At 40.8% G+C, this 20423-nt stretch overlaps 1 protein-coding gene across 1 annotated transcript; it reads right to left on the reverse strand.

The window, feature by feature from the left end:
* Window positions 1-12777: 12777 nt before the first annotated feature.
* LOC128448645 (histamine H3 receptor) lies at window positions 12778-19130 on the reverse strand. Its single transcript, XM_053431396.1, has 3 exons — window positions 18498-19130; window positions 17728-17894; window positions 12778-14782 (listed from the first exon to the last, which is right to left on the reverse strand). The coding sequence occupies exons 1-3, from the start codon at window positions 18772-18774 to the stop codon at window positions 13934-13936; spliced, it is 1293 nt and encodes a 430-aa protein (XP_053287371.1). The 5' UTR covers window positions 18775-19130; the 3' UTR covers window positions 12778-13933.
* Window positions 19131-20423: the final 1293 nt, after the last annotated feature.

A 20423-nucleotide genomic window follows, 5' to 3' on the forward strand; every position in this document is an offset into this window, starting at 1 on the left:
GCCAGCCAATTGTCTAAGGTCTGCAATGGCATTTCTCTCCTGTATGTAACATTTCATCAAATAGAAAGGGAAATAAAATCCCAAACGTAAGCAGCAACAAATTGAATGAAAATAGAAAAGTAAACCAAGGTGGCATGAGATTCTGGCCTTTGTCTGAGGGAGGGCTCATAGTCTCTGCAGTAAACCATTTCTTTTTAAAGAGGAAAGTCCAAAACAAATTAAAGACTGAACTGGAGTTGTCTCATTCATCCAAAATGGGAAAAGGGGTTTGGTTCTTTTGCCACAAGCCATTCTGCCTCTGCTGCCACCAATGTCAGGTGACTGACAGGTCAAAAGAAGCAGTATTTTCATGAAGCCTCCACAGCTCCCTCTGTCATTACATGTTTTATTTAAGACTGCTGCTTTGCAAGTAGTGGCAAAGAGCCAAAGACATTTGTTTAGACACAGTGGTGCTGTTGGAGTTTCAGTCACACAATGTTTCTGTTTCAACTGGTTTAAAACAAAAACATACAGACACATGATTGTGTTGGTGTATAATCGTGCGAAAGTGAGATGGTAATCAGTCCATCTACCCACATGACTCGCATGGATGTTGACAACATCGGCCACTCCACCTCCAGTACAGTGTGCTATTGTGTGCATGCTACTGTGAGATGATGTCAACATTTGAATTTAGAGTAAATTACAAAAGTTTTAATGAGATGGACTTTATGGATCCACACCAGTAACTGCTGTGTTGAGCTTTATCTTGGCACAGTCCTTTTTCAGGAATTCTCCCTCGTATCTGTTGAGTAGTGTCTGACACTCCTGAGCGGTGGTGTCACACACTGCTCATGTGGTGCGTGTTAAATGATGTGAAGACTTTGACTTTGGTGTTTTGCATAATGAAGCTCCATTTGAACTGTTGTTTCTGAAACTTAAAGCAGCCCAGTTTTGATGTAATACAAAAAGCTGATGAGAGATGGCTCCCACTGAGCTCAGATGAGGCTGTGACGAATGGTGGTTGCTCTGATTGAATCAGTTTTATAAAGGAGAAAAGTCACATTAGCTCCACAGTTAGATGTCAAAGCTCCTAGGGATTTTGTTTGAAAATAGTTTCTAACCATTTTTAATGAAAATATATCAAACAAATATCCAGAGCTTCTTTCAATTATCTTGTTTTGTTGATTCATCTGTTTTGTCTTTGTCCATCAAATCTACATGAAGTGCTCTGTTCTGCTGATTGTCTTTTTTCATAAAAACTAGATATTTAATAACAATACTATCAATATCTTTTATTCAATATGTTAATCATTTTATTAACTTTGTTTAAACAATTATTTATTTTCAAAAGACATTAAATGATGTCTGGCTTTGAATCAAAGTTATAGAGCTAACAGTATTCAATGAATGACTGATTGTGCCCTTTACTGATTCAGGAAGTGTGCATGGATGTTTGACAAATAATTGGACCTGTGACGCTCAGTCATTTAGGTTTCTGGTTTTCTGTCTTGTGTTTTCTATTTCCTGTTTTATTTTGTAGCCTTGCTCTCACTGTCTTGTTTCAGCTTCTCGGTGTCTCACTTCCTGTCTGTGATTGTGATCTCCAATCCTCATGTGTTTCACCTGGTGTAATTGCCCCGGCCTTCCTGCTTTGTATTTAAGCCTCTGTTTCCCTTTGTCTGGTGTCGGGTTGTACTCGTTGTTTTCTCCACACGTCGTAAGAGATGGTTTGTTTGTTCCTGCTGTTTTGTCCAGCTTCTCCTGCTTCCTCGTTCCTTGTTCTCCGTGCACCTTGTCGCCAGTGTAACTTTTGTTAGTATTGTTTTTGTCTTATTTAAGACCTTTTTGGATATTAAATCCCCTTTTGTTATAATCTCTGCATCCTGGGTCCATCTCCTCCTTCAAACCGTAACAGGACCCTATGTAATAATTTGTGGTTCCTGATTTAGAAAAATCCTCGATTCGCCAGTGGCCCAATTTGATGTACACACAACAGAAAGATATTCAATTTATGACATAAAACAAAGACAAGAAATCCAGGAACTTAGTTCATTACTAAAGAGAATATATATATTAAGGTGCTCTGCAATAACATCCTGCATGCGTCTATTAGTGTTTCCCAGATTGTGTGCAGATATTCTGTGACGGGACGACACAGACTGCATATGAAAAGAAGATTGCGCGTACTTTGATCAGGTCGGATTTTTATCGTGGCCACTGGCTTATCTTTACGTGTGATGTTTTTCAGGAGTAATAAATCAATTTACTCATGACATTGTTATTTGTTCTGAGTCTATCAGTGGCACTTTGTTCGGCAATTTCACTCCAAATTGTCTTTTATATTGAACTTCAGCAAAGACTGTTAAACTTGAACCTCTGTGGTGTCTGCACTGTGGTGTCTGTACATCACTGACTGCACAGGGGATTTCAAGTGAAGCTGGAGTCAGAGTCATTTGCAATAAAAGATATCCACCATGCATTTTCAGAAATAGATTGGGTCAGTGTTTATAAGGAGCCTGATGTATTTCCTGTTGCTATTTATCCAACACCCATGGAGTCACTGAAAGGTTTTATCTTTTGGGCTGTAGGACACATGTATAATTTTTTGTCAAGCCTGTTTCTTTGTCATATCAAGCCAGTGTTGCTCTTCTACAACTGTTCACAACCTCAGGCATCATATTTACCAGATCACATGAAAGAAGAGATATGGACCTCACCTCAGTGGCTCTTACATAGACAAGCAGAGTAGCAGGCAGTAGCCATAGGTTTTGTAAGTCTAATAGATATGAAATACCAAGGTGGTGATATTATTATTGAGAGGTGGCCCATTGCATCTGAACCCAGTGTTACTGAGGTGGGTCAGTGTGTGTCGTCCTATGGGTTGAACGATTGAAGGAGTGAGTAAATGAGTGAATTACACGGAAACCTAACATCCTGTTGTCATAGATAGGGTTAGGGTTGTTATTGATAATTTAGAGCAGTTGTTGATGATGGAGTGTGTGAGACTGATTTAAGCCTAAATAACAGAGAACACACAATCCTAAAACATGATGGAAGTGAAACAATGCAGACATTAAACCAAATTTTGTGTGGATTTTAACCTTTTATATGTTGTTGACTTTAACCTTTTATATTTTGAGTGGTTGACACTTCTAAAGGCCACCAGAAACAAAATAATATATATAATGCAAACAAGCAACCGAGGATACTCTCCCAGCCTCAGCCTTAAAAATCTAATATCCGACACATCAGGTTGGTACAGCCCCACTCATCTGTATCTCACAAGGCCACAACAAATAAATTTGCATTGACTGACACATCAGCAACTTCTAAGGAAAGTAGAGCAAAAAGACTTCAAAGACCAAACTGAGTTAGACTGTCACCAGCTTGTCTCGCTCTTACTGTTGCATCATTTCCTACTTCAAGCTTCTGCACTAACTGCAGTTTATTCCCCCATGCAGCTTGCACGTTAGCTTCATCACCGACCCGCAATGAATCCTGGGATAGGTAGGACAGAGAGGGAGCCGCTCGTTGGATCCTTCATTGTCTAGGAATGGAAGAACAGGATTTGTCAGCCGTGTTTGAGGAAGCCTTTAAAATGGTACAAGCTAATCCGCTTTGACACCATTGATCTTCAAATGCAGCGGATGAAGGACGTGAGCCATGAATTGGGACACAGCTACGGTGCCGCTCAAAGACAACTTGGTTATAAGACACTGATGCACACTCAAGATGCACAGTATGATATGCCAATGTCCTACACGTTTATATAGGTATGTACATAAGCTGGTTCGAGTCTGAATTTTCAATGTTTCAAAATAAAAAAATCCTGCCTCTAAATCAGAATACATTAATGCCCATTTAAACGCCCCTTAAAGAAATTACGTTAAAAAGTTAAGCTTCCCCATTCTCTGCATATATAACATAAAGTATTTGCATTAGAGGCATTGACTGTAATTTGCATGAGCCTTTGTAATTTGTCCCCTTCCTCTAGTGATGGATACATCCAGTGACACTTTGTGGTTTTATACCGCACTATGATGCCTCAGTCAGTCTCAGACCACTGACTACAGGGACATTTTCACCACAGTATATGGCGGGGAAAAAAGGTCAAACTGATATTGTAATAGTTTCCTGGGCTCATAAAAGAAGTCTGATTCAATTCAAATTCAGGCCAACATAAATCTTGAGACACATATTGTTTTGTCCTCAGCCTGATGTTGTTTGTGCCAGAACGCGGAGGTTGAACCCCTGTCAATATTGCAATATGCTCTTCACTGATAAAATTGAATGTTAACACACACAGCCAAACAGCAACAGTTATGCTTCGATTAGCTGGCTCTGGAATCAATACAGCCCATTCAAGGATTGTGGTTTTCTTTTTCACGCTATTCTAAACAGGTGTTTATTGACAGTGACGTCCTTTGGTGACCACCTGCTCCAGGAACCCCAGCTTGGGGCGGATGTTGTATTCAAATTCATGTTTGCTCAGCTCGCTTATCTGGTTCCTTCATTTCAATTAGAGCTCATCTTGGAGCAGAGATTTTCTCTCCACTAGCCGAGCCGTGCACTTTACGTGCTGTGCTCGCCCTGTCACCTCATACTAAGCAACGAGAAGCTGCAGTGGGTTGTGGTTGTGGAGAAGCAGGGGTGTTCTGTATTAATGATGTTTTCTGTTGCACTCCTTCGGGTGTTGCACCTGCTTCGCCGACAGGAGGCACTTTTTTCTGCAGCGGTTACACGGTGAGAGCACAGGATATGTTTTTAAGGGTCAGGGCTGTCAGAGCCGCAATACAAAGATGCCCCAAGCTACTGTTTGGCTGTGTAATACATTTTTGAATTCTGCCCAATATGAGGTCCCTGCAGATAACACATGAAAAGACTGGATTCAGGGAGCACATGTATCAAAGCACCATTCAGCTGTTTCATCTCAAGAGGACGTGACCTGCTGCTGGCTGCTGTAAACTCTGCAGACATAACATAGGTCTGTCAGCATGTCACATCTCACATCATCCTGTCAAATAAAGATAAAAAACTTACTGAATCACTGCGCCCTTGAAGATCAGAATAGTTTTATAGGGAGATCTAAATATTAAATTCCCTGACTGGTTTACAGTGAAGAAAGAGACTGCAGCCTCGAATCATACCACTAGTAGAGAAAAGAACAGGCACACACACACACACACACACACACAAACACACACACACACACACACACACACACACACACACACACACACACACACACACACACACACACACACAAATCAGATATTACCTTGAATTAGAGACTGACTCTAACTTTAACGATAGTTGCTACTGGCCTAACCTTAACCCTCACGCTAACCTTAACCTAAACCTAACCTGAAAACATGAATTTATTTTTTTGGTCATTAGAAAGACAATTTCCCATTATATCACTATCTAAACCGATTGAGTAATAACTGAACCACACAAACACAGGTCCCATCTTATTGGGACATTGCATTGACTTTCATTCATTGTGGAAAGCCTAAATAAACTCCTTATTCCTAACCTTAACTATGACCAATTCACATTTTAACACTAACATTATCCAGGAGCTCAGAAATTATGTTTTGGATCATTAGGACCAAGCTCTGGATCCTCTGAGGTCTACAGGTCCTGACAAGGTCAGTATTAATGCTGGAAAAGGTCCCACTGAGATAAATTAGTACGAGAACTTTCTTTCTCACGAACACAGACTGCAGACAGCTGCCAATGTGGTCTGACCACAGATGCCAGTTTATGATGATTCTGAACAAGCTGTGAAGCAACACTTCAGGCTCAAACAACAAAACAACAAACATGAGGGATGCTTCAATATGTCGGAGGTTAAGAGCACTTAAGTAACAAATACTGTGCTTCTCTCCTGGAACTTTATTTATGGAAAAAATGCCTTTAACAATAATAATGATAATCTTTATTTATAGAGCACTTATCAAAACATAGTTACAAAGTGCTTCACAAATCAAAGCAATCAGATAAAACACAAAGATGAAAGAACCAATCAAATTGAGTAAGAAACAGTAAAAGTCAGCTCATGTAGTGCCTAGTAGGTAACTAAAAGCACCTTAAAATCAATTTTAAAACATACTGGTAGCCAGTGTAAAGAGACTTACAGGGTGATATGTTCAAACCTGTTAGTTCTGGTTAAAACCTAGCAGCTGAGTTCTGTGCAGTAGCAGCCATTGTTTGGCTATTCAAGCATGTAAAAAGGCTGTTGCTGTAAACCAGGCATGATGAGATAAAAGAGTGTCAAATTATTTCAGTAATGTTTAATGTTATTAAATGTTAAACCACAGACATTTATTGTGTAAATCTGCAGTTGCCCTCGGCTTTACAGAGCTTTATGGTGAGCAGATCACTATTCAGCTGTCCAACTCGCAACTTTAAAGTTTTGGTTTCCTCTACCTGCTCAGCACCAAACAGCACGTAGACACAATTAGTGACAACCTGGTGAACATGGAGCAATTCCCAGTCGAGGAGCCGGATATATTACAAGGAGTTTGAGACCAATAACCGAGTGAACACTGGACTGAACCTACACCAGATGACAGGATACATGACTCTAAATGAATGTTGCTCTGTAACTGCTGGATGTGTAAATCAAACTGTTTGCCAACAAACACAGGTCTTTTTAATTTACTAGAGAGCAGAAGAAACAAGCCGTAAACACAACACTGACATAAGTTGAATGTGTTGGCAAACAGTCAGATACATCCAGCAGTCACCTAGCAGTGAGTTTAAAGATCCAGTGTGTAAGATTTAGGAGAAAGGGATCTATTGGCAGACATTTTATATGTAATAATCATAGTGATGTTTTCATGTTTGTGTTTTATCTAAATTGTAAGGACTGTTGTTTTCTTCACTCTAGAATGAGCCCTTTATATTACATTACATTTAATTAAGCTGACGCTTTTATCCAAAGCGACTTACAATAGGTGCATTCAACCGTGAGGGTACAAACCCAGAACAATAACAATCAGCTATTGAAATATTTATATTTACATTTGGAGAGGGTCACCTCTACGAAGGCCCCCATGTATTTTACAGTAGCCCAGTCAGGACAAACTAAACACCTTTTGAGTTTAAACGACACAGGTTCTCTTTCATGTTTGGAAGGGGAGGTTGAAGTGAGGGGTGCTCAGCTGCAACATGCAACTTCACCGCTAAATTCTGCACAGTGAACCTTTAAGTAAACTGCAAAGCTCCATTGAGCTAAAGTTGAATTTGTGGATAATTCTCTGTGGATTCATCACTATGATCAAACCTTTCGGGAAAAAAAGTGATCATGTAATCCGTTGTTAATTTGTTGTCATCAGTGCATATTTCCATCTTACTCTTTGCTGCACCAAAAAATAAGAACACAAATAAACTGTGTGTCTTTTTGTTTTCATTTGATGATGTATTCATGCAGATCCTCCATTCATCAGTCAACTTAAATGCAGATTTAAAAACACTTATAAGGCCACTGAGAAAATACATCAATGCTTCGTGCTCAGATGAAACGTGACAATCAGAAGGCTGCATCGGTTGTGATTTCGACCCTGTTGTGTTTGCAGTCGGAGCAGGTGTGTCCTCCTCCTCAGTGTGTGACTCCTCAGAACAGATGCCAGGCAGTGGGAAGAGAAGTGCCTCAACAACCTTAATGGCATCAGTGTATTCATGCCAGCCAGATTACTTTTCTGTCCACTCAACATGGGCGAGCTGTCTTTTTTTCTTTTTTTTTTTCTGTCACTGCTCACTTCTGTTTGGTGAATTAGCATATAAAACAAGGTCAAATGTAATCAGGCTAAATGGAGAAGTTTGTCATGACAGCATCTCGGTGAGTGAGAAGTGACAGATGAGTGAAACAAGTGAATGTAGGGCACAGACACATCCTTCTGAGTCCTGAGTCCCGAGCTCACCTCTGGATGGGAGCATTAGAGAGAATGATGCAGTAACTGCCATGACTTTTTGTAATACATTTTCATGATCTTCATAGCATTATTTTTTTGTTGTGGTCAGCGGCTGCAGCCCAACTCAATATGTCTTGGGGTGAGAGACCTTTGACACTCTTGTATTCACACTCATATCATTTTTTTACGAGTGACCACTGCAGTAGTGGTTTTATATTATTACACAGAGTTAGCTGCTTATACAACATAATTACATGTCAATGTTCAACTTTAGTTGTTCATCGAAACCCCGGCTGTGATACTGTGACGTTTGCTAAAGCTTCAGAATGACCTAGTTTTACTCTTTCAGGTGAACTTTGAATTTAATTATTGAGGACAAAGGTTGTCAAACACAGAACTATGGAACAAACCAAGTCATTATATACCTGGATACTAATCAAAATAAGCAAACATTTAAGGTAAACTTTTTTTTTAATCCAAGCATTTTAACATTGCTGTCCTCTATGTTCCGCCTAGTTCAGAGATCAGCACTGACTACAAACTGACTAGTACTGGTCTCTACACAGTGTAAAGCTGGGACACAGTAGAGAGCAGGAGGCAGTAATGAGGTGGAACCAAAGGCTCACCCTGCACCACCAGGTTATCAAATCAACATGTCAGATCAGCATGTTCTCTGTCTGAGTAAAAGAAACACAAATGGCAAATCAATAGAACATCAGTTTGTGCTGCAGATGCCAGTTTTACAATGTCTTATTTGTTCTTGAATGAGCAGGCTCCGGGAAAATGAAATATTAATGCCACACACATCAGCAGTTTATGTTATAGCTTTGGCTTTGTTTAGACACTGCTTGGCTATCACACTCATTACTTTACTGTTTGTGTATCTGTGCTCACGGGCAGTTAAGTCAAAATTTAGAAACAGGATCCGTCTGAAATACAGAGCAGAGAGCATTAGGAGCATTACATTAAAGGATCACCTTGCTTGAGCTCTCAAATCCAAACTCCCATTGAACCTGATCCATCGTAAATTGTGCCCCATTCAGGAAAAATTACTTTCAGTGAAGAGCGGAGCCAGGTGTCGCACCTGGTTGGGAGATAAAAGTGGCAGAACTCATTTTGTAAGTATTAGTATGATGGTACTGCTGATGGTAATGTCTTGGTGAACTTACGACCTAATGGTTCAAGAAGTAAGGGTCGGGCCCCACTGGGGGGTTACGCGATATGTTGGGCACAGAAAGGTTTAAAAAAAAACTGTTACAAATGGTGTGTTTTAGTCATCACACACACACAAAAAAGAAGGAATTACTTGCAAATAGAAATATATGTCCTGTCACTTGATTTTATTCGTCCTCTCATAATCCCTAATGTGGTCATTACAGAGTAGTGATAGATATTGGTGTGTGCCTGCGAACGCAGCACCAGAGGAGGATACCTGAGGACATTTAAGATAAAAACTTGGTGTAAATGAAACCGTTTCGAGTCAAAATGAATGTCGGGGCTTCTAGACATTGGATGACCCCACAGGAGCAGTAGGGAGCATTTTATGTTTTTTTCTGTTGCATATATGTTTGAAGAAGTGATCACCATTAACTTAAATTGGATTGGATTTGGCTGCAACGCTCTTTACCCCTGAATCTCCTAAAGAGTTTTGTTGACTCAAACACTTCACCCACCCCTCCGTCTGCACAGTGGTGAGTAGATAATGAGTGGATCAAATATTTTGGTGAACTATCCCTTGAAGATTTACATGATAATTCTCTGTAGCACTGATTTATTTTCATATAATGGAAAAGTGACTCATCATATCTTGTTAGTGGTAATATTATGTGAACTGAGGTCTGTGCTGGTAAACAAATATTTGAGAGTGACTTTCCACCGATGTCATAGAAAAGACAAATGGGATGTTTCCTGTCTGTGTCCTCTCAATGGACGTCACTCAGTCTGACATCGTGTCACTAATAACAGCAGAGGAAAACAAACCCTGTTCCTGGGAAACTGTTCTGACATTAAACTGTTTACTCAGAAACCTAAAAGGCAAACCTGGAGTAGAAACGCCAAGAATGAGAAATGCACAATTTTACTTCGACAAGGACAAGATGTTTGACTAATTAGACAGAAACAAAAACTACCAAATTGCTTGTATTTAAGACTGTCTAGTTGGGAGAATATTCCACATGGCATTTCAATTCTTTTGTTTCGTGTAAATGACCAGGTTTTTGCCTCTCTATAAAACAATCTTCTCTTTGACACAAAACAGAAGAAGCAGAGATCAGTGTGTTGGCCCTCCAGTGCTCGAGGATCTCATCTGTGTTTTGTGCTCAACAGAAATTTGGTTCCATAACAATCATTAACTGTCACTACATCCCAGGGCAATCCAAATGTGAACTAGAAGGATGTGAACTGCTTCCAATTTCCGTTTAGAAAGGCTGTGAATATTGGTTGTCAGGCATCCCACAGCGCTCACAAACAGTGTCAATACACCGCTGAGCATTTTGTTTTCTATTTGCAAGTCCACCTGTTTCTCTGCACAGGTCACTTACACCCGGTCTATTCATCTCATCCTCAGCTAACCTTTTCAGAAATGCCTTCACATTGACTGTTTTTGGGGGAGAGGGAGGGTGACACTTGAGCTCCTCAGCTGAGAAGTCCTTTTCCCATTTGTGTCTCATTTGTCTTACATTTTTTGGAACTGTTTAGGAAAATTATTTTCAGTTGTCAGCAGTGACTCCACACCCACAATAACTGCTATATTTAAACAAGCGTTATTAAATGGGGTCAGTGGCAGAGCAATACCACCAAATAGACAAAGAAATCTAATTTTTATTCTCAATTTAATCTCAAGAGTTCCTGGAGAGAGAACTGAAAGATGGCTGGGGAGAAAAAATGTCATTCTCTAGATGGTGTTTGAATAGAAGGAACTTTGTTTAAACAAAAGCCACTTAATGTGGTGTGTTTTATCCACAGTCAGAAGTGGAGATGGAAAGTCTGATGATGGGAGTGTTTCCAAAGTGTTACCATGATGCGGCTCACAGATGTCACTAAATGCTTGGAAGGTACCGATCTGCTGCATCTATCCCTTTGTTCAAAATGGCTGAACCCATGAACCTGCCATATAAACAATATGCATACGCTGCATGCTTTGAATTTCTCTTTGCGTACTGTATTCATGACTGTACTTGACTTAAGACATAAGGTTGCATATGTTGGCAGGAAGAAGTCAAAATAATCTCGTAAATATAACTCCTTTCAACACCATAACTTGAGCTTCAGCATGTGTCCCAGGGTTCAACAGTCTCCAAGGGTCTGTTTTCCCTCAAGTAAATTGTCCCACATTATTCCCACAGCACAGAACAACAGTGTCGTTTCCTGGCGGCCTCAAATCCCTGAGGATGCTTTTCCGAACATATTCCGATTTTGCTCATCTGTGCTGTAAATATGTACCAAAGGTCAAAGCCCTACAGTTCTGACATGCCTTTCATTTATCTTGAACTTGTTATCAGATAATAAAAAGCTTGACTGCATTCTTAAAAACAAGATCTGCATCGATGAGTCTTTTGTGAAGGCTTGGCCTCTGAAGTTTCTTCTGTGTTCAATAGTAGCAGCTGAGTGTGATACGTACAGTAAAATATTCCTCTCCGACCAATCAGCTCACGTGAACCATCTCATGTCAGTCTTATCCTGTCCGTTCGCATCACAGCAACCAGAACCAATTTACTTAATAAAAAAACGTTAGGCTTTGTTTATACTTGGTATTAAAATCTTTCTCTAGAAACTTGACTACAAGTGGACGGGTCTGAGTGCGTCAGTTCACACCTGGTATTAAAGTGCATCTCCACGTGTCTCGAGTGACTACTTGATTGTATCCTACGTCAGAACTCTATATGCAAATAAACATGCAAGTCAATTCGGTTTGTGAATACCAAATGATGTTTTTCTAGAAAGTCTGAGTAAGACAGACAGGTCCACCCGCAATGTGTTTATGAGAGAGAGAGAGAGAGAGAGAGAGAGAGAGAGAGAGAGAGAGAGAGAGAGAGAGAGAGAGCGAGAGAGAGAGAGAGAGAGAGAGAGAGAAAGAGAGAGAGAGAGAGCCTAATTGGCCCACATGCGTCCCAGTCCATCTCAGGATGCAGTCTGAGTGACTGGATCGCAAATGGGTCCTCATAGCAACTTGGGAGCGTTCACACCTAAACTTGAAGCTGTCCACTTGTGATTGGATCATCCAAGACTCCTGTTCTGAACAAGGCCTTCACAGCGTTAGTTCAACATTTTGACAAATAAGCTTTGTTGTAAGAGTTAGATGAGATGATTGATAGCGCTGTTGTAATCATCCGATCAATATGTAGCTACAGCAGTCTGTTGGCATAAAGACTTGAAGCTGTTATCTTGGTTCTTTTGAGCTTTGACACGTTAGGACAAGACGTTAGGACATTTTTCTGTGTGTCTTACCGGGGTAGAGCAATCAGATTCACTTGTCCTTGGCCAATATATTGACTGTTCGCCATAAGCTAAATTTCTGTTCAGCTCAAAACTCGCCACAAACTCTTTTGCTTGTCTCTGTATTTGTTGTTTGAAGTGTCTGCATCACTTTGGGCAAATATGCGTCTTATTTCAATTCAGACACGACACAGCTATAAAGTAACTGTGTGATCGCAGTTAGACTTTGTTACATTAAGAGAGTCAGGGGGCTATTCTTCTGTTTCAAGTATTAACTCTAAGGGAGGCTAATGATCTCCTACTTGCAGCTTACGTTTCACTTTACAGACATGTTAGCATTTTTCATCTTTCTTTCTTTGGTTTATTTCCCAAACTGTCAAACTTTATTCAACACAACCTGAATTCCAAACTCTACCAATAATGCACAGTTACAAAACCTGTGGGCGGTCGTTTTTATTATTTTATTGGCTGCTTACACCGACACATTCATAGCCTTGATACAAAGTAGTAAAGTAGTAGTTCAGGTGATACAAACCAGTCAAGTCATTGAATAAATACTAAAGAACACATCCATCTAGCTTGGCACAGATATATTGTACAAAAGTTTTTATGCTACCCTCATGTAGTAGTGCTGTACATCTTAAACATCAACAAGAAATTAAGTGCAGATACAGTATTGGCAGAAAACAGATGATTCACCCTTCCACTCACTTGCTTTTCAGATAAAATGATAGAAAACATCACTGTGGTAAAAAGTATACTCAGTATTCAGTGAACAAATACAGGTTAACCTGTTCAGCTGCTCTGAACTTCAAGGCCTCCACATTTGTCAATGTACCAAGTTCTATTGCTGCATGATGAAAAACTTGATATGGAAAACAATTAGGAAAGGGCCTTCCTTTTCAAATGAATTGCAATGAATGCACATCTCTAAAGTGAAAGTATTTCATGTGCAGGGGTGTAATGAAACTTTATAAACGAATTGAAGACTACAAAATTCCTCCTTCACGTCAAATGAATATGAAGTGGAGTTGAAAGATTTTCTTGCAACAGCAGCACTGTGAAAAAACGGATGTTAGCTCGCGCTGTTGTATCCCTTTGCTGTTTGAATTCTCAGACAGACTGCAATTTAAGAACCTGGCATGATCCAGTTTTTGTATAACATCTTAGACTAAATTATGGTAATCACCCTCTGTCGGGCTCTATAATATAAAGCCTTCAGCACATAAAGAGCTCAGTGGTGACAAATCTAAACCCCAACATTCCTTTGAGTCCTGTTTGCAGAGATTGTCTGGGAAGGTTGAAAATGAAAATCATTGGCGTACTTTAATCAAGGACAATTCCACTTTTAAAGGTGCAACATAGGCCACTGATTTACCCTTTATAAAGAAAATCATATCTGCAGTTACATTTCCTCACACTACATCTTAACATATTGCTATCACATGTTCTCTGACAGTCCTCACTCAAATGTAAACATTTGTCTTTTTTTGAAAACTGGATTTTTTTTCTGATGGAAGAACAGTACATGGATTTTTACAGTGTTTGACCCACAACAGTTACTGCATTCATTAAGCATGGAAGTGTAGTTGAGTCAACTAACAAGACTGAACTTCAATCTGAGGCTGCACTGATTGTCTCTTAGGACACAGTATCTTTGAGAAAGCCCTTCGAAAGCTGCTGTGGCACAGAGGATACAAGAACGGGTTAATGGCTGAGTTCAACCACAGGAGCCAGAATGTTATCTCGTACCAGTGCTTTGCCACACATTCGCCACTACAAGCAGCACGGATGATCATTAGTAGAGTGTAGGGAGCCCAGCAGATCCCAAATATGCAGACTATAATGGCCAAAGATTTGGCAATCTTTTTGTCTCTGGAAAGGCGAGATCCCTGTGTCCTACGACCAGGCACCAAGCCGGAGGCTGTCTGCTGAAACATCCTGGAGTTTCTCCTGTTTGGAGAGCACTTCTCCCTCTGCGTGAATATCTGACTGGTATTTGGCTCTCCACACAAAAGGACGTCATCGTCCTCGATGACTGCAGAGATGGCAGTGGGCTCGCTGGACGACACCTTTCGAGTTTTGACAAAAAACACAGACCAGGCTCCTCCGTCGCAGGACTTCTTACTGTTATTCTGAGTCTTGGTGTCGTCCTCGGCACAGGCGCCTCCGTTCTTGTTCCTGCGATGGATGTTTAGGTAAATGCTGAGGTTGAAAAAAGCCACCGACACGAAGGGGGTGAAGAACTCGAAGGTTGAAGCACAGAGCAGAAAGTACCAAGTGTGATAAAACTCTGCGTAGCACTCGTGGGGCGAGACGATGCTCTGGCCGAAGATTTCCTCCCAGAAGATGATGGCAGGGCCGTAGATGAGGAAGGCCAACACCCACACCGCCACCATCTTGAGCACAGCCCGGCGGGTCATATTTCGTTGTGCTCTGTATTTAACCTGTGCCAAAAGAGAAGTGTGACTTAGAACGGATACACTATGAACACAATTCTTCTGCTATTTACATAAATAGAGGCTCATGTACAGTTTTATCAATTTGACAAATGCACTTGCTTCTGCTCTGAGTGTCTTGTTCAGATGAAGCCCTGTTTGTATTGTGCTCTGAGTGGCAGGGAGACGCTGTAAGTGAAACCGACACATGAGCCTCTTATATATTCGGGCTGAGAGCCACATTGATCAGGAGTGTGAAAGAGACATCTGGTTTCTCCAAATCCACTCCTCCCTCGTCATCACCCCGTCGCTCATTCTGTTTTCACTTACTCTATTTTCACTTCACCTCTCCTCAGTCTAATCTATCATTGAGCAGGTCTCCTCTATATCTCTCCCCATTTTGTTGTTGTAGGTTTTCACCTCCCCTTTGCCAGAAACCATAAAATGTCTCTCTGCATTGGCAACAGCTGGGTATGTCAGCGTGAGACAATGAAGTTGCAAATTAGCCTTGAAACCAGACCAATCAGCAAGCTCATGTTTATTCGTGCCCACAGATGGGTCCGTACCACCCACTTTTCTATCTGTCCTGAGACAGGCCAGGCCAATCACTACCATTTATCTAAAATAGGGCGGGTTTGGTCAGTTTGACTGACAGATGAGCACTGCTAATGTATTTTCGTTAACATCAAGATGGCTGCTGGTGACATGGGTGGGGGTTGCGGGTGAGGAGGGGGGGGGGGGGGCGTGGAATCCACTATCAGGCAGTGATAAACAAAGTGTATGGTATATTTTCCTCTAAATCAAGAACAAACAACTGCTGTGTCACTGGTTTTTGATATGACCTACAGGTACATGTGTCTGCCATACTACGCAGAGAATCCTGCAATAGTTCATTCATTTTTCTTTGCATCCCATTATTAATTGGTCTGATTGTTTCTAGTTCTGCTATGTGACTTAGTTTTAAGTCATTAAAAATCCAATGACGCCACTTCATAATAAAATATAGATTCTGGCCCCAGTCTCGAGGAGTCATTCCAAAAGCACAGCCTCAATTCCATTTTCCATTTTCTTTAAATTACTGAAAGCCCGCTCACTATTGATCAAAGATTATTCCATAAATAAATAATATTTCCTACGAAGCTCCTGAGATTAAAACATAAATCAAAAGAGGGCAAAAGTAAAAACAAGTACAGAGATTTATATTTCAAATACTGCTTAGTAAGCAGCCAGATAAGGTTATTCTTCTGTTTAAGTGAGCTCGGTCACAATTAGTAAATTAAAGATAACAAAGGCTGTGAGACTATAAATATGTATCACATTAAATAAAGCTCAAATGATCATGTTGTCTGGCGGATCTTCAGATTGAATCTCAGGAACAAATTAATAAGTGATGATCAATATTGTACATACAGTCCATTGGGTCCGATGCAAACAAATTATGATGATGGAATATTAAGGATGATTTTACAGTAAAAGCGTCATACAAAGCAACAAATATCTGGTTGTTCTTGTTTCTGTTTAAAAGGAGCAAAGGAGTATTGCAGCCATTTAGTCTTCCACTTTCACCTAAAGGTGGGAGGGCTCACCGATGAATGATTGAAATCAAAGCAGCAGAGGCTGAGGTATCCCACCTAAATGTTGGTCTGCAGTTTGAGTCAAGCTCCCAAATCCCTACATCCCAAACTCTATTTCCCATAAAGCAGTTCAACAGCATTTTTCATTTGACAACCCGAATCTCCCACGCCTTACACCTCTTACAAGATGATAAGGAAAGAAAGCCTCAGTCCTGAACATCAGCACTGATGCTTTTAGACACGCAGTGAACGCCAGACTTTCTCCTGAAATCCTAGGGGATGAGACAGTGGCTCCAGACATTCTCCAGCCTTTTTCCTGTCAGACCCCGAGTAAAATGTCCAGAGAATGTCCCAGTGAACACGTGAGAATACAGCGGGGAGATGTTCCGAAAATTCTAGTGAAAGAGAAGATGACGTTTCCGGAACGCAACAGATGCGAAAATGGACAAAACAAAGAGAACACATTTCATTGTTCATTCCTTAAAACGCTTGAACGGCTTAAAACGGTCTTAAAACAGCCTATAACGTTACCAAGGTACATTTTTCGAACTCTAACTATGTCTGATATTACACTCTCATTCTGATATTCACTAATTCCTATGATACACACTTAATAGTTTGACCATCAGCTAGCAATAAATGTTGATTTTGGAAATGTGTAAATCCTCATCATTTTGGTTTATCACTTTTTCTATTACATTTTTTAAGACACTGTGTCTTAAGGCTGTGAACACACTCAGAATTGGCACAATAAAATAAAATGGTGGACAGTGACAGTAATGCACTTCTAGTAATTGAGTGGTACTCTTACACTAACATTTGCATGTTAATACAAAGGAGAGGCCCATTAAAATGTTAATGTCCATACAGGTGGACTACTGAGTTAAATGCTCATGTTTGCATTGACAATATTTACCGACCAGATTAACCACACAAAGAAAATTATTGATTGAAGCCACACACTCTTAAAGGGGTAGTTCACCCAAAAATGAAAATTCCCTCATTATCTACTCACCACTATGCCGTTTGAAGAAATGGTCACCATTTACTTCAATTATATTGGATTTGGATGCAACACTGATTACCCCTACAACTCCAAAAGTGTTTTGTGGACTCAAACACTTCACACACCCCTCCATCGGTATAGTGGTGAGTAGATAATGAGTGAGTTTTCATTTTTGGGTGAACTATCCCTTCAGGAGGTACACATCTGTGAATGTAAATGGAAAGGAAACATTTTAGAATTGACTGTGTCAGTATGTCAGTTACCTCTGTGTGTGTGTGTGTGTGTGTGTGTGTGTGTGTGTGTGTGTGTGTGTGTGTGTGTGTGTGTGTGTGTGTGTGTGTGTGTTAATGAGCACCTTCAAAGCCTGTACTTACAGCCCTTGTGACTGACAGGAAGCGGTCATAACTTATGAGGACAATGTTGAAGACTGATGCGGTGCAGAGCAGGTAGTCCATGACCAGCCACACCTTGCAGAGCCCCTTACCCAGCATCCATCGACCCGTCAGGTTGTACGGGATGTACACCGGGATACAGAAGGCACCTGGAACACACACAAACACACACACCAGACACACACACACACACACACACACACACACACACACACACACACACACACACACACACACACACACACACACACACACACACACACACACACACACACACACACACACACACACACACACACACACACTCTGCATGATGATCCAATTCCAGAACGAATCAAGTATGAACAGTCAAACCTCTCCAGACTGTGTGGATGTGATACCTGTGCAATTTGACAAAAAAATGACAGTGAGTGAAGACCAATGCAGTGTGCATTGATAGTTGCCTTGAAGAGGAGGCTGTAATTCATCCAATGGTGCAGGTTGAAGAGCTGCACTCTCCAGAGGGGTGTGAGTGGCTGATTCTATATAAAATAGTGGCTATCTGCAAAAGCACTGTAGCATAAGGGCGGTAAGGTCATCCAGAACAAGCCACACTTGAACAGTGAATCACTATAATTACATGCAGGGAAAGGACAATACGTTGTGGTGGGTGTGCACAATAAGCATGTTAGTGGTGTTTCATTCACAGCCGGGAACAAAAGCAAGAAACTGAGGAGACACAAAGAGAGGAGGAAGATGCACCAATAACTCACCCACGAGAAAATCAGATATGGCGAGGTTCAGAAAGAAGTAGTTGCTCTGAGTCCTCAGGGTTTTGTCCACGATGAAAGCCATGATGACCAGCGCGTTCCCGGCCACCACCACCACGACCAGCGTCACCATGAGCACCGACAGGAGCACCACCAGGTAGCCCGGGAGCGCGGCGCCCGCCTCGGTCACCGCGGGAGTCAAGTTGCCGCTGGAGTTGGACTCCGGCATTTGCGCGCTCATTGTGAATTGAACGTGAAAACCATCGCAGAGCCTTTTCATCTCACGCACGGAAACAAGTGACAAGTCCGAGTGCAGACCGTGCGCTCCACTTTACCACAGGGTCACTCATGACTGAGGAGCTGCGGTTCAGTGAAGACACTTTTATCCAAATGTCCATTTTCAGTCCATTGGTAAGAGATGCAGAGACACGAGCTGGAGTTGAAAGCGTGTTGTTTGTCAATGAGTAATAAAAGGTGTATTCCTGTTCTTCTCTCAGCTCAGTGCGCGTCAAACAACTGACAGCTGAGTGCGGGTACCACCGAGATCACACTTTATTTTGTCTAAAGTGTCAAGACCGTTGGAGTAGAAAATAAGATCCATATCCGCTCACATTTTCAAAATAAAACGAATACTATAACGTCTGTGATGAGAGTGAAGCCTGTCAATAAAAAAAATGACACCTAAGAGGCAATTTATAATTTTTAAGTCATAAGGAATGATTTCTGATTACGATTTATTTAGATGCACATAAAACACAGACCCAATAATACACGTTTTGAGTATGTTAGTGCTTGAGCTCGTTGTTCTTCAGCCATAATGGAGTTTCAAGTGTTCATGCATTTGAGAATGACTCAAACCGTCCTAAATCATTTTAAAAATATTTTGCATTTGTTTCCCGAGACAAAGAGATGCGACAATTTCCGGTCTTCGTAAGGTGATTTCTGCGCGCTTGACAGTTTTGTGTCTTTGTGCCAGCGCAGCTACTGAAGTCTGCGATCAAAGCGCATGAAGTGGTCCAGACCTTTTCTATCCAGTCTATGGTCCAGACATTTTCATATCAAGTCTATGGTCCAGACCTTTTCTATCTAGAATATGGTCCAGACTATTTCATATCCAGTCTATGGTTCATACATTTTTATATACAGTCCATGGTCCGGTCGCATGAAGCAGACCGGGAGGAGAGGACCTGGGCTGCAGACTGCAGGTGTCTGCAAGCTGAAGGGCATCATCCGCACAAAGAGGTTTCAACCAAGCACCCCGGTTCACAGTCCTGATAAATTCACATGACAAAACTAGGGGATTACCTTCTTCTTCTTCCTTTGTTTTATGTTCTTGCAAGATTATATCAGTCCCCATCATTTAACCAATTTGTAATGATTAAGTGTTTCCTCAAGAAAGACTTACATCATAATGGTTCTTCCTGCAATTTCAAAAAGTTGCAGTTTTGTCTGAAGATCAGGGTCTGTCAGCCACTTGTGGTTCTGTTCTCCTGTCAGAAATCTATCTTCCTCACAGGGTTGAAATAAAAACTAAAATAGATAGAAAGCATCGTAAAAATAAGATGCAATATTGAGAAAAAATACCCTATAATGAATCTGAATCTCAAAACTACGGAATCATTCTTTTCTCAGTAAACAAGCTTCGGAGAATAAAATTGTTACTTCATAGTAAATTCTACTTGAATTACTTTTTCTGTTGTTTCTAGCATGTTTTTATTTTTTAGTTCTATCCCCTTTATGACACTTTTCTTTAATGTTTTATTTTATAACGTAACTGTTCCATTAATACCATGCTATCACAAGCTAATCATCTTAGGTCCTGAGCTGAGACCTCAGACTCGCATTCAGACTTGTATTTTGACAGAGTTCACTTTGTTTAAGTTGCTGCTTCTATTAGCAAAGAGCCTTGAGTAAGAATTTGGCTGCATG

The sequence above is a fragment of the Pleuronectes platessa genome, chromosome 9, assembly GCF_947347685.1.
Source record: "Pleuronectes platessa chromosome 9, fPlePla1.1, whole genome shotgun sequence".
NCBI lineage: Eukaryota > Metazoa > Chordata > Actinopteri > Pleuronectiformes > Pleuronectidae > Pleuronectes > Pleuronectes platessa.

Bases quoted from the DNA above. Each gene is read 5' to 3' on its own strand.
- LOC128448645 (XM_053431396.1), bottom strand. From the start codon at position 18,774: ATGAAAAGGCTCTGCGATGGTTTTCACGTTCAATTCACAATGAGCGCG. The intron at 17,895-18,497 runs GTGAGTTATTGG...TGTGTGTTCCAG, and splicing joins CATATCTGATTTTCTCGTGG to GTGCCTTCTGTATCCCGGTG. The intron at 14,783-17,727 runs GTAAGTACAGGC...CTTTTGGCACAG, and splicing joins TCCTGTCAGTCACAAGGGCT to GTTAAATACAGAGCACAACG.